At 54.5% G+C, this 13,982-nt stretch overlaps 1 protein-coding gene across 1 annotated transcript; it reads left to right on the top strand.

The window, feature by feature from the left end:
- The first annotated feature begins 9,742 nt into the window (after window positions 1-9,742).
- CEBPA (CCAAT enhancer binding protein alpha) lies at window positions 9,743-12,332 on the top strand. The gene has a single exon (XM_030299125.1). It carries the CDS (start codon window positions 9,855-9,857, stop codon window positions 10,923-10,925), a length of 1,071 nt encoding a protein of 356 aa, XP_030154985.1. The 5' UTR covers window positions 9,743-9,854; the 3' UTR covers window positions 10,926-12,332.
- Window positions 12,333-13,982: the final 1,650 nt, after the last annotated feature.

Below are 13,982 nucleotides of genomic sequence, written 5' to 3'. Positions count from 1 at the left end.
GAGTGTCTGGACAGCTTAGTGGGTTATGTGCTTTCCAAGTGACCTTTGGAATTTTGACTGAAAATGGCAGAGACGGAACCAATTGGAGGGATGGGAAGGGATAACCCTGCCCCACCCGCAGTCCCTGAACTGCTTAAATCAATATGCTCAGGAAGCTCAATCCCATATTTGGGGTAAATGAGTTCATGTCGCAGGAAAGAATTTTACTGTAACTGATCGGTTTATAGATTTTCTTGGGGACAGCAATGAAAAGTTTGGGCTTTTATGGTCATTTGGTCCTGTTCAGTTATAGAAAAACTAAATTACACTCCCTTCATATTATCCCAAGACTAGTGTTCTCGGGGAATATTCAGCAATCGTGTTTTGAAATTTTTGGAGTAACCCCAATTCCTTATGAGGTAATTATTGTTTAGTTCATTTATGTATCTTAATGTACAATAAAAATGTCTAAGCTGCTTGCAAGTCCTTCTCCACTTTTCCTACCTAAGTGCCCTTCCTGAGATGTTCTAGGCAGAGATGAGCATACATATAGGCCCTTCCCCTTCTTTTTACACAAATGGAGATATATTATACACGTTTTCTGCACTGTATATATATATGTATATATATATATATATATATATATATATACTTATATACGTGTGTATGTGTATTTTATATTGACATATTATGTATGTATATATGTATTTTTATATATGCATATATTATATATATGTGTGTAAATGAACATATCAGAGCTTTTTCCATGTGTGTTCATATAGATTTTCATCCTTTTTCACAAAGACACAGAGGATAATTAATCAGCTATCCACGATTATCCAGTCTTCTATTAACAGGCATTCAGCCAGCCTTTTGCAATTATAAATAGTGCTTTGGTCAATACCCATGTATGTAACTCTTTTGTACACGTGAGAGTTTATGGGATTACATTTCTGTAAGGGGAATTGTTAAGAGAAGGGCTAATGACACTTTCAACTTAGATAGGTATTTTTAAATCGTTCTCCAGAGAGACTGGATCAATATATAATCCTGCCTGTTTGCTCTAGCCATTTATCTGTATAGCAAATTATCAGACGTTTTAATCTTTACCCACCTGACCAGTGTAGTTTTAATTTGTATATCTTTTATTCAGAGAATCGGCATTTTTAAACATGTTTAAAATTCATTTGCATTTGCTGGGTTTTTTTATTTATAAACTCTCTGTAAATGCCCGTTTTCTTTTGAATTGGTATTTTTTTTTCACACTGACTTGTAGAAGTTCTTTATATATACAAATACTTGAGCTTTTCTCATTTAAAATAAAGCTGACTTGTTAAACATAGAACTAAATGTGATTCAGTGGCTATGACTAGGTAAGAGTCTCCCTATGAGCAAATTCACAAGTCAGACAACAATTTATTCTCAGGGCACGTTTTCGGATGTTTTAACATGGAAAATAGGGTCATTCAAAAGCATTTTGAAGTTATTTACGAAACTATGCAATCCATTGTGGCATTATATATTTGTAGAGTAAATGAAGGTGACTTTAAAACATTTTATAGTTTATAAAACTATAAAAATTATAAAACTGTAAAATTAAGGTGACTTAAAATATTTTTATAGTTTATAAAACTATAAACGTAATAGATACATACTCATCTGCTTAAAAAGTCCAATATACACAAGTGTATAAATTAAAAAGAACAAGTTCTCTCTCGTCCTACAAAGGCAACACCACTGTTAACAGTTTGGTGTGTATTTCTCCCAACTTCTCTCTGTACACTGACTATATGTATATTTTAATAATTTTTTTTTTTTTTCCCAGAGAAGGGAAGCTACATGCTGTTCTCCAACCTGCTTCTTTTCAGGTAGGGGTGAATCCTGGGTGTCAAGAATGGTAACGTTTGCAAACTCTTTTTTAACTGTTTGTTTCTGTTTGAAGATGCACCCGAAGACATAAATCCTTGGAATCAGCCAGAAGGAATGGGGCCAATATGGTGGGTGCACGGAAGTGCGAGGGAAACGTACCCCATCTCCTGAGTAGTGGGGTTCCGGCAGGTCCACATGCTGAAGTACCCCCTCCCTTCCATGGGAGCCTGCCGGGAGGAAGGCCCGTTTTCTCCAGTGGATCTGATGTCCAGCCATGCCCAAGGACGAAGTCTTGCTCTCCTGGGACATCTTCCCAACAGTGCCCCACAGGCAGAGGGGCTCTCTGCAGCCAAGGCAGAGGGGCGCTTCAAGGCTGTCTGGACTGAGGGTTTGCACTCCCCGAACGAGCCCAGTTCTGGAGGCCTCCCCGCACCAAGCCTTGTGTCCTAGCTGGGCTACATCTCTCCAGAGAAAGGGGCCATTTTTCCTCCCTGCAGAGGCACTCTCTGCTCAGCCAAGCCCCTGGGGGCCACATCTGCCTGAAGGGGCTTCTTATGAGTTAGCCCAGAAGCACTGTGAGGACTCTCCAGGCCCTGGCAGTCCTGTCTGGCATGGCTTCAGGAAGCTCTGGATGGGTCTGCCCTTGGGGAGCCCTAACTTAGGGGGTCGGGTCTTCCCGAGCATCTTTCGGGGCCACCCTTGAGCTGCTCTGCTAGGCTCGGGGACGAACTGAGTTCTGGGAGGGTGGCCGGGTAGCAGTTTTCTTGAATAGAATCCATTCTGTGTTCATTCGACAAATATTTGAGGCTCTACCATATGCCAAGGCCTGTTGTAGCTCTGGAAATAGGCAGAACAGGACAGACAAGGTCCTGTCTTTGTGGAGCTGGCATTCTAGTTGGGGGAAGCCAGACAGGGAACAAGTAAAATAAGTAAACAAGACCATTTTCCAGAGAGTGCTAGGAGGAAAATAGAACGCACAATGGCCTCAGGAGTGATGGGGGAGGGGTGGCTACTGTGCCACTCAGGCCTCAGAGGAAGCTCTTGGGGAATGTGAGAGAATGTGAGAGACTCTGAGAGACTGTGAGACTGAGATGACAGGGAAGGAATTGCTCCAACATCAGGAAGGAGCTTCCAAGGAGCCGGCAGAGCAAAGCGCAACGCCCGGAGGCTGGGAGATGCTAAGCTTGGCACACAGCAGACTGGGGAGCGGGGAGGAGTGAGGAGTCCGAGGCCCTAAGAGAGGTGAGGGCCGAATCATGCGGGGCCTCACGGCCACGCTGGGACATTCACTGCACATCTTCTCCTGGAAGGCGGGGGTGGGGGGTGGGGGGGGTGGGGTGGGGGGGTGGTGGTCACAGGGGTTGACAGAGGTGAGGGACATGGATTGAGTGCACGTCTAATGGGAAACTCGGCTGTTCTGTGAGGAGAGTTGGGGGTCAAGGAGGTAGGGAGGGTGGCAGGGAGACCGGTTAGAGGCTGCTGCGGTGGGGGAGGGTGGCCACTGGAACCAGGATGTCTGTGGTGAGAGGGAGAAAAGGGCTGAACTGGGGACACAAGGTTGGAATTACTGCTGACAGACGTGTCTTCCAACAGAAGTAGAGCCAGGGGCCTCCAGACAAGGCCGGGAGCACTGGCGTCACTGCCCTCCTGCTCATGTGGAATGAGCGTGGCCCCCTCCACGGTGCCGAGACCCTGCCGGGCAGACCCCCAGGACCATTCTTAGACTCATGAATGAGGCTCCCACTCATGCCCTCCTCTTGCTGCTCCCTTCCCTCAGGGTGAGGAGCCTACTGGACAAGAAACGCCATGCCCAGACAGCCCCGAGCCAGCTGCCTTGGCCTACGTGGGCCCTTTCACCAGGCATTCAGCAGTGGGCACACTCATCAAGGGGAGACAGGAAGACAGCAATTTTCAGGGGGGGACGGAAGTGTTGGAGCCCTGTGCTGGGAACCTACTCCCACCTGACTAAGGACCCCTCCAGTGGAGGATGGCACCAGGAAGGAAGAGAAGGAGGCGGTGGCCCTCCCGGCACCATGTTCCAGAGTCAACTTCTAAATTCAAACCTGGCCTTCCAGGACATGACAAAGATTTATTTGTCAAGGCAGAAAGGTAGAACATATTTTATCTACCAGTCTGTTCGTTTGACTGATAACTTTTGGTATTTAAACAGATGGTATGTGGACTGCCATTTGTATTCTTGTCCCAGATCCCACAAGAATGTGCAATGGGCCTGCCCACATCCACTGCTTGCTTCCTGCAGTGTTCTCCAAATACTGGATGGGGAGTTCCGGGGTCCATCAGCTACTAACGGAGTTTTCTAACAAAACAGAATATAAGACTTTCCTTGGTTTGCTGAACAAAATTAAGATAATGGATAGAATTCTCTGAATTTTCATTTTTGACTCAGTTTTCTTTTTCTAAATTTTTTTACTGCCTGCTACTGCTTATCTGCTAGTAAGTTGCAAGCAAATGAGATAAACAAACAAGGGGGAAAAATCCATGCAAACATGATAGTAAATGAAACTTCAGAGAAAACTGGAAACAGTTGATTCTGATGAATCTGACAGTAGGGGCCTTTTATGGATCTGAGTACTCATGGTTATGGTTTTATATGGTACACACATAATATAGTGACATTTCCTAACAGTTAAAGAATTTCTAGTTCATGGTATTGCGATTAATTATGCCCAGTAATGTTCTGTATGACTTCTAAGTGCCTTTGCCCTAGAACCAGCTGAGAATGCACTATAGTGAATTATTGCCCCCAGTTTACAGAAAAGAAGACAGAGGCTCAGAGAAATTCAACTTGCCCGAGATCACCCAGCTAGTAAATGGTGGGTGAGAGGTTTTAACTGGCCTCCTGGTGAGCTAGGATGTACAATCTACTGAGGAATAAAAATGGTTTCCCCAAGTGTCCAGAGGCTATTGGTAAGAAACACGAGACTCTTGATCAACTGTTCATTGGGTTCATCTGCTGTACCCACCAATATCTAAAACATAAAAATGAATTAGTATAAAACTCATTAGCCAGTGCATTTATCATAAAAAGTAACTTGCATTCTGTTTTGTGTGTCTAAGTTTGAGGAAGGTCTTTAAGAGCATTTTATAGGGGCGCCTGGGTGGCGCAGTCGGTTAAGCGTCCGACTTCAGCCAGGTCACGATCTCGCGGTCCGTGAGTTCGAGCCCCGCGTCAGGCTCTGGGCTGATGGCTCAGAGCCTGGAGCCTGCTTCCGATTCTGTGTCTCCCTCTCTCTCTGCCCCTCCCCCGTTCATGCTCTGTCTCTCTCTGTCCCAAAAATAAATAAACGTTGAAAAAAAAATTTTTTTTTTAAATAAAAAAATAAAAAAAAAAGAGCATTTTATTAAAACACTGTATTAGACATATTGTATGAGATTCTCATGCCCCCTAGTCAGAGCACAAACCGCACCTGGAAAGTGTAGCGTTCTTGTCTTTTGTCTTTTCTTAGTCCTTATTTATTATCTTAATGAGTCCTGCTTTGGAGTGACCAATCTCCTATCCATTAAGCTTTCGATAAAGCTAGAAAACTTAAAGTTGGTTCCCGTCTTGCTCTTCAGAATTTGATGAACTCTCAAACTCATATACGAATTCTTTTGTATGCATTGCATTAGGAAGGTTGAATCAAAGTACAACAAAAAAAATTTCCCAGGCCTCCGTTTGTCTTCTCAGAATGGTTAACCCTGGGAATGACCCTGGAATCAGGCTCCATCCCAGGGCACCCAACCCTCAGCACCACAATGCATGGAGGTGGGGGCTCCCCTCTCCCCACCGGACCAGCCCTCCCCCAGCTCAGAAGAGCCTCCTCTTGTGAGCTGGCTGGAGCACAATTCACACCTATGAAATGCATTTTCACTTCTGTTGCTGATTTCCTCCTTTGTAAAAAGTAGAGCCAGAGCTGCCTCTCCTCTCCCCCGGCCCCTGCAGTGGCAGAAGCCAGGCCCTGGTGAGCCTGCAGCCTGTGGGACTTGGGGTGGGTCCCGGTCCCGAGGCCCCGCCTGCTGAGCACATTGAGGCCAAGGCACTTGGAGAGTTCTCCCTCAGGGCTCTCCTCGGGAACTGCCAAGTGTCATAAATTAAGACAAAAAAGAAGGATAGTAAAGGTGGTCAGAGAGAGGATTTATGCGCTTCTCTTATTGCTGGCTCCATGTCAGCTGAGCGGGAGCCACACAGCCATCTCCCTCCCAAGTGAGTCTAGCCAAATGCTGACTGCCCACGCATCCTATCAGGCCACAACCCCCTGCCAGCCGTGGGCACCTCCCATGGAAAGTGGTTCCACAACCCTGGGGTCTCACCCAGGACCTAGAGCCAATTCTTGCATCAGGGCTTGGACAGCTCCGGGACACCCCTGCACCGCAGACCCACAGACCACTACCTGCCCCCGAATCGCTTCCTTCCATCCCCTAGATGTTCTCTTAGACCTCAAAGGGAAAACTAAAATATGGCAGGTAGGCCCTGGCGGCTGTTCCTGGCCGACTGTCCTCTTCTCCAGAGCCACAAAGCAGGCAGGCGGGTGTCCTGCAGCTGACCCCAAGGGGCTTGGAGGAGATCCTCTATTTTCTCTGCGCTACATATGTCGGCGGATGGTACCCCCAGACAAAAGCCAGGCATTCAGCCCCCACCCAGACTCCAAGTCCTGACATTCAAATCCATTCCTGTCCTCCACCCCCACCTGGGGCCTCAGGTCTCCATCGCTTTTCATCTGGTCCACCCTCCCCTGCCCAGCCTCTACCACAGTGCCCTTTCAGGAACTCAAATCGGATCACAGTGCTTGCCTGCTAAAAGCTGGACAGCCAAAGCCTTTGAGATGGCTCTCTCCTTCACTGGGAGTGGCCTTGGCCATGAACCCAGCCCTGTCTGTGGATCCAGCCTTATCTAGGCCCCTCCCCAGCAATCCCTGCACTCCAGCCCGCCACACATCTTGTCCTTTGTTATCAGAACATGCCAGGCACTCACTCGCAGCCTCTCCACCTTTGCACCTGCCGTTCCGTCTGCCCATCCTTCCAGCAAATCCCTGCTCATCCTTCAAGGTGCAGCTCAAAGGTCTACTCCTGCATGAAACCCTCTCTCACCACCTGTCTTGGCTCGTAAGACAAGTGCCATAACAAAATACCACAGACTGTGTGGCTTAAACAACAGCCATTCATTTTCTCACAGTTCTGGAGACTGGAGGCTGCAGACAAGAATGCTAGCTAGCATGGTTGGACCCTGGTGAGAGCTTTCTTCCGGGCTTGCACACTCTGCCTTCTCCCTGTGTCCTCACATGGCAGAGGGAGGAAGGGAGGCAGGAAGGGACAGAGAGAGAGAGAGAGAGAGAGAGAGATTTCCTTCTTTTCTTATAAGGCCTATCAAATTAGAACCCCAACCTTACTTCATTTAATCTTATTACCTCCTAAAAACTGCATCTCAGAATACAGTCATACTGGGGATAGGGCTTCGACATATGAATGGGGGGGGGGGGGGCACAATTCAGCCCAGAATACCTCCCCAGACAAAGGTGGCTGCTGCTTCTCTTTGAGCCCCATATTCACCAGGGGAGGGTGTCCCTTTCCCATCCCCTGCTGTTTTGGAGTCACCTGTTCTGTGGGAAGGCCACTGTCTCCGAGCAGACCTTGTGAGCCGACCTATCTCCTGCCCAGAGCTCTGAGAGGGCAGGAGCCGCCTCTCACTCATCCGGGGGCCCTGAGCACCTTGCACAGAGCAGGCCTCCTGGGGAGAATTCTGGTTCCGCTGTGAGGACCCGTGGCACTGGATGTGGGCCCCGCTTGGTGCCCCCGTTACCCCTACACGCCCTTATCGATCAGGCCTTATTCCTCTGCTGTCCAGAAAGCCCCTGTGGTTTCCTCCCATCCTAAGAGGTCACATTCTTGCTGCCTGTGCTGGAAACAGCAACCCTGCGCAGTAGACCAGGTGTCCATGCTAGGAACAGGACACTCTCAGGAGCTTGTGCTTTGCTGCTACCCTGCCACCGGCTGTTATTTTTAGCACTCACTGCAGAAAAAAAAAAAAAAAAAAACTGAAAATCTCACTGCATGTGTTCAGGTTTCTTCCAGGTCTCCTCAGGGGCCTGGTGCAGAAATGGGTCCTGCCTCTGGCCCAGAGAGCTGCTCCGGGCTCACAGAGGTTATTTATTTAATATATTTACTTTTACTCCCAGGCCAAAAGCTTAAAATATCTTGTGCATGAGCCCTGGACCAAAAAATGAAGCAGTTGGGCCATTAATCATTGGGAATATGTTGAATAGGAACTTGATTAAAGCACAGTATGTGTTCCCCAGACGAAGCTGCTTCTTTACAGTGACCACAGTGGAAGCCTGGCCTCCCGGGGCCGGCTGTGCTTTTGTGGGGCGCCTCCTTGAGGGCTCCGGGGAGGGCTCTGGCGCCTTGCCAGGCTCTGGAAGGCCGCCGTCTGCGAGGGGGTCTTGACCTGCGCAGCCCCGCTTTTTTCAAACAGGGACACCTCCGACCAACACCCAGACGGTGTTGGGCTCCAGCGCACAATCTTAAGGGGCGGTGGGGGGTAGAGGCAGGAGCGAACTGCCGGCCCAGGAGGCTCCCAGTGCAGTCCGGCTGCGCCCCTGGCCCGCCGGCGATCCCGGTATAGAACCAGCGAGGCGCCACGTGGCTGGAAGACGCGCTGCCTTAAACCCCTTCCTTCGGCTGCAGTGAATGCGGAGGAGGCGCCCAAGGGGCACCGGGGGCTGGCCGCCTTGTTCCCCAAGATCCCCGGAACACAGCGCCCTGCGTACCACTCGGCAGGGTTTTCCTGGTAGGTGATGGGACTCTCAGACGCCAAGATTCCCGAGGCCCCGGCTCCTTTGACACCCCCGCTCCGGCCCTGGAGCCCACCCGAATGGGGAGGGGTACGCTGCAGTGGATTCTGATCCCGATTTGGGATCCCGGTCCCGGAGTCAAATTCTCCGCCTCCCTCTATGCGCCCCACCTCGCCCCGGTACCCCAGCCCTGGAATCCAGCTCGGCCCGTCCCGCAGGAAAAAAAAAAAAAAAATTGGCGGCCGAGAGCCGGGTAGCAGCGCCAGCCCCGCGCCTAGCAACCCTAGCGCTCCGGCTAGGAGAAGTAATTAAAAAGAAAAAGTTTTCCAAGCCCAAGCGGATGGACCGGCCGGGTCCTCCAGGCTCCGCGGCCGCAGCCGCCTCCCATTCCCTCCGCTCCCCGCGGGGTCCTAGTGCCCGGCGCTGTAGAGCCCTTGGGACCCCACAGGGCTTCGAGAGGCGGAGCGGGGGAGAGGTATTTCGGCGTGGAATCGGTGGGGTCATCAGGAGATCAGAGATAGAGACACAAAATCACCACGCTCCAGGACGCTGCCCTCCGCCTCTCCATGCCGCTGTATGCGCTGGGCCAGTACGTCCCAAGCTGTTCCCTACCCCCCACCCCCGGCCCCTTCTCCACGCCGCAGCCTAGCAGAGACTCCGGCCCCGAAAAGGACGATTTCTAGCTTTTAAAGCGAGTCCGCGCCACAGTAACTCAGAGACCAAGAGTGGCCCTCCACCAGCCCACCCCCCTCCTCCGCGCAGCGTCTCGGTGCTCCCGGGCTCCCCGACCGTTGGCTGCAAGTGGGTGCCTCGGGGAAGCTAGAGGAGGGGGCCCCGTCACCGACCACGTGCGTGCGGGGGCGACAACTCGGCCCAGGGTGGGGCATCATGCGCGCGTCCGGGTTCGGCTGGCGGGGCAGGGGGTTAGTGGGCGTTGAGCCGGGGCCTCTCCTGGCCGGCGCTGCGCTCTGGCCCCACTCACCGCCCCCTCCGGAAGGCAGGCGCTAAGACCCAGGAGGCGCCGCTCCGCCGTCGGACACTAGAGGGCGAAGGCCGCCCTGCTATAAATGCGGGTCCCGAGCGCGCCTGGCCATTAGCGACCGGGAGCTGCGCGGGCGCGGGGGAGTCGGGGCTCCGGGTGGTCGGCAGCAGCATAGGCGCCCCGCGCAGGCTGGAGGCCGCCGAGGCTCGCCATGCCGGGAGGACTGTAGCTCCCCCATGGAGTCGGCCGACTTCTACGAGGCGGAGCCGCGGCCCCCGATGAGCAGCCACCTCCAGAGTCCCCCGCACGCGCCCAGCAGCGCCGCCTTCGGCTTTCCCCGGGGCGCGGGCTCCGCGCAGCCCCCCGCCCCACCTGCCGCCCCAGAGCCGCTGGGCGGCATCTGCGAACACGAGACGTCCATCGACATCAGCGCCTACATCGACCCGGCCGCCTTCAACGACGAGTTCCTGGCCGACCTGTTCCAGCACAGCCGGCAGCAGGAGAAGGCCAAGGCGGCTGCGGCCCCCGCAGGAGGCGGCGGCGGTGACTTTGACTACACGGGCGCCCCCGGGGGGCCCGGCGGCGCCGCGATGCCGGGAGGGACGCACGGCCCCCCTCCTGGCTACGGCTGCGCCGCGGCCGGCTACCTGGACGGCAGGCTGGAGCCCCTGTACGAGCGCGTCGGGGCGCCGGCGTTGCGGCCGCTGGTGATCAAGCAGGAGCCGCGCGAGGAGGACGAGGCGAAGCAGCTGGCGCTGGCCGGCCTCTTCCCCTACCAGCCGCCGCCGCCGCCGCCGCCGCCGCACCCGCACCCACCGCCCGCGCACCTGGCCGCCCCTCACCTGCAGTTCCAGATCGCGCACTGCGGCCAGACCACCATGCACCTGCAGCCCGGCCACCCCACGCCGCCGCCCACGCCCGTGCCCAGCCCTCACCCAGCACCGGCTCTCGGTGCCGCTGGCTTGCCAGGCCCCGGCGGCGCGCTCAAGGGGCTGGCGGCCGCGCACCCCGACCTCCGCGCGGGCGGCGGCGGCGGCGGCGCGGGCAAAGTCAAGAAGTCGGTGGACAAGAACAGCAACGAGTACCGGGTGCGGCGCGAGCGCAACAACATCGCGGTGCGCAAGAGCCGGGACAAGGCCAAGCAGCGCAACGTGGAGACACAGCAGAAGGTGCTGGAGCTGACCAGTGACAATGACCGCCTGCGCAAGCGGGTGGAACAACTGAGCCGCGAACTGGACACGCTGCGGGGCATCTTCCGCCAGCTGCCCGAGAGCTCCCTGGTCAAGGCCATGGGCAACTGCGCGTGAGACGCGGGGCGGCGGGACCGCCCTGGGCCGGCCGCTGTCTGGGACCCAGGGAGTGGTTTCGGGTCTCCGGATCTCAAGACTGCCCCAGCGGCGCAGGCCGGGACTAGGAGATTCCGGTGCCGCCAGAAAGCCTGGCCTGCCGCGCGCGCCCCTTGCCTTCCTCTGCGCCAGATTCGGTGCGTCTAAGATGAGGGGTCAGGCAGTGGTTTCTCCCTGCCGGAGAGGAGAAGTGCCATGGGGCTCAGCCGGAAGCCCGGCAGCTCCAGTATTAAGGAATAACCTTGTGCCTTGGAAACGCAAACTCACCGCTCCGATTCCTACCGAGTAGGTGGAGCAAATACGTGCCTTGTCATTTTATTTGGAGGGTTCCTGCCTCATTCCTGAGGCTGCAGGCCTCCATGAGAGAAGGCAATGTGCGGCCTATGGCAGGAGAAAGGTTCAGGGAGCAGGGATCCCAACAAGCCAGCCCTAGCCGCTCCTCAATGCCTGTCCTCGGAGGGGAGGAGATACAGGGATTGGAACGTTGTTCCCCTAGTCCTACATGAAGGTGGAGGGTCCCTAGTTCCTTGCCTCTAATCTCCCAGCCTGTGACAGGCTGGGCTTCCCTGGGCAGAACCCACTGAGATGGGGGGTCACCAGGTGACCAGTGGGAGCCCCCTGCCCCCAGTCAGATCAGAAAGCTAGGTCATGGGTGAGCTGTAAGGACATGTGTTCATGGGAGTGGTGGCCTGGTGGAAGAGGGAAACCCAGAGATCTGGTCGGGGGTGGGGGTGGGGTGAAGGGACACTGGGACCATCAGCCTTGTACTGTATGTTGCCAGCATTGCATACAAACATGAAGCACAATCTGTCCATCCCAGAGGGACCGAAGTTATGAGAAGCTTTCCAAATATTTTGCTTTATCAGCCGATATCAACACTTGTATCTGGCCTCTCTGTGTCCCAGCGGTGCCTTGAGCAATGTGAATGTGCACGTCTATGCTAAACCACCATTTTATTTGGTTTTTGTTTTGTTTTGGTTTTGCTCAGATACTTGCCAAAATGAGACTCTTTGTCAGCAGCTGCAGGGAGGGTCTGCGGCTCTCTTTCCTTTTGGTTTTTGGGATTGCTTTTGCTCCCAAGGGAACCAAAGAGGTGAGGTGGGCTTCCTCTTTCCCGGGGGGGGGGGGTGATGAAGGGGGTGTGGGGCTATGGGCCTCGCTCCCCTCTGGCCTGGGCTGCCCACAGGCTTGCCCCCACCAGAGGCCCTGGCTCCTGGTCTGGAGGGAGGCGGCCTCCAGCCAGCACGCACAGATTGGCGGGGCTGGGAGCAGGGAAGGACAGCTTGGTTCTCTTCTTTGGGGAGAACGCAGAGTTTCATGCTAGATGTTTTATGTATTATATCTATAATATAAACATATCAAAGTAAATGTTGGTGTCTTTTTAAAACCAGAAAAGCTACTTCCAAGGTTTTCTGTGGGCCAGGTCACATTTGTAAATAATCACGGCATATTCTCTGGCTGAGATCCTGCCTTTCATTAGCTCTCCCATCCTGAGCCCTTCTTTACATTAAGGGGGTGACTTCTCCCAACCGAGGCAAATAAAGGGCAGAAGGAGGATAGACTCCAAGCGGAGAAAGCCCAAAGCCTGAAGAGAGAGTCCCCTGGGGGCTGGCGGGGAGAGGTTGAGGGGGAGGTCATAGGGCCTTGGTGTGGCCTCTGATCAGCCCCTGGGAGGAGCAGAGGGGCTCAGAGAAGGGTCCTTCTGCCTGAAGTTGCCACAGGCTCTGTGGGACTTGAATAGGCCTGGCCCAGTAGCTCCAGGCTCCAGGGGTCCTTTGGCCACACATTTGCTTCTCGATCACCTACTGCCCTAGCTCTATAGCCGCCTTGTTCAGGCCTGGCCTGCCCTAGTCCACCAGCAGGACCCTGGGAAGGCAGGGAGAGGCCTCGAGGGGGTAGGCCCCTCTACCCCTCCCCACTTGCTCTGGGTCACGCGGCTGCAGTCTACCCCGGCAGGGCCCTGAAGGGCAGCCTGAAGGCCGAGCACCCCTCCATCCCTTCTTCCATACCTGCCCTGCCCCAACCCACCCCAGGGAGGGGGCCCACGCCATCCCTGCAGTGGCTGTGTGGTCCTTCACCCACGCCACCTGGCAAAGAGCCAGCCCCAGTGTCCACCCTCCCCCCACCGTGCCCATCCTGGACCCAGTTCCCTACTCAGACGGCTGCCCTGTGAGGACAGGCACCCTGGCACCCCCTGAGCAGCAGTAACAGCCAACAGAAGGAGGGCCCACCCTCACGCCTGGTAGAACAGGGCCTGGCAGGAAGTAGCACAGGAGGCAGCCACAGCTTTCAGAGTTTACTCTCGCTGAGGGTAAAAGGCAAACCCTCTTTACCTTCTGTTTTCACCCCAAGAGGGTTCACATGAGCAGCTCACCATATATGCCGATGCGGGCTGGGACAGTTTCAAGAAATTACACACTCTCTTTAAATTCTGAAAGCTCCAGCTTTACCTGCCTGCGTGGTTAACAGGGGTGATTTGCCCCCTTCCGGCCCCAGCCCCCGCCCTCTCTGCCCTGTGTCTTGCCGCCTCCTCGCCCATGGCCGCCCTTGGCAGAGAAAAGGCCACGAGCCCAGTGTGGAGGCGGCTGCCTGCCCCACCGCCCTGGGAACCAAGGAGGCAGAGCCCGGCCGCCCGCCTAGAGGCCTAGGGCAGGCCACAGCTTGCTAGGCCCCAGCAAACCCTCTCCGAGTTCAGTGCTAATTCCAGTTTTTCTTGTTTGAGGGGGCCAAACCTCAGCCTCCCCCTTTGCCCCCAGAACAGATCCCAGGATGAGCAGGGGAGGGACACCCCTCCTGCCCTCTCTCCTCCCTCTCCCCTCTCCCTGCCCCATATCCCGGGGTTTCCTCTTTCAAAGTTGTCAGTCTACTAAAGGGCACTCCTCCCACTGTAGATCCTGAGGTCCAGGGCAGACTTTGCTGGGACAGGACGGATCCCACCAAAGCTAACCCGAGGAAAGGAATGGGGCCAGTGGGGCCCCCAGTGGGGCCCCCCGGGAGACAGAGCAGCCAGCCAAGGGG

This window comes from Lynx canadensis, chromosome E2 (genome assembly GCF_007474595.2).
Source record: "Lynx canadensis isolate LIC74 chromosome E2, mLynCan4.pri.v2, whole genome shotgun sequence".
Classification (NCBI taxonomy): domain Eukaryota; kingdom Metazoa; phylum Chordata; class Mammalia; order Carnivora; family Felidae; genus Lynx; species Lynx canadensis.
This window is presented reverse-complemented; position numbering and strand designations above follow the sequence as displayed.

Excerpts from the sequence above, each read along its gene's own strand:
- CEBPA (XM_030299125.1), top strand. The coding sequence starts at position 9,855 with ATGGAGTCGGCCGACTTCTACGAGGCGGAGCCGCGGCCCCCGATGAGC.